The 345-nt window shown below is 49.3% G+C and overlaps 1 protein-coding gene across 1 annotated transcript in view; it reads left to right on the top strand.

The window, feature by feature from the left end:
• The first annotated feature begins 164 nt into the window (after positions 1–164).
• Positions 165–345, top strand: part of LOC119581623 (probable low-specificity L-threonine aldolase 2) — a 10,973-nt gene continuing 10,792 nt past the window's right edge. Inside the window, exon 1 of the mRNA XM_037929741.1 lies at positions 165–260. Coding sequence (XP_037785669.1) covers positions 243–260 — 18 coding nt within the window. The 5' untranslated portion in view covers positions 165–242. The remainder of the gene's footprint in view (positions 261–345) is intronic.

Genomic DNA, 345 nt, shown 5'->3' with positions numbered 1-345 from the left:
AATTGTGTTGAGTCTCCCCGTAACACACTAACGTTCTCTAATTTACTTCCTCCGTTTTCTTCTACAGACCTAATATAGTGACAACCCCCCCCCCCCTAGAGTGCACCCAACCACCAGAGATCCTGCCCCCTATCCCCCTATCCCCCCTCCCTCCCCACCAACAAACCATATGGATAACGTCTCCACACCCCCTCCCTGATCAGTGTGGTCTGGCACCGTGGCAAAGCTGGGTATAAACTGACATGGCAGCGCCGGCAATGGTAAGTTAGGCCTCTCAGTTATATATATTCTTTAAGTAGTGAATGAATCATTGCGTAAGTCAAGGTAGGCCGACTTTTGAGTTTT

Source organism: Penaeus monodon, chromosome 15 (assembly GCF_015228065.2).
Source record: "Penaeus monodon isolate SGIC_2016 chromosome 15, NSTDA_Pmon_1, whole genome shotgun sequence".
Classification (NCBI taxonomy): domain Eukaryota; kingdom Metazoa; phylum Arthropoda; class Malacostraca; order Decapoda; family Penaeidae; genus Penaeus; species Penaeus monodon.
The sequence above is the reverse complement of the archived record's forward strand: the minus strand, read 5'-3'. Positions and strand labels throughout refer to the sequence as shown.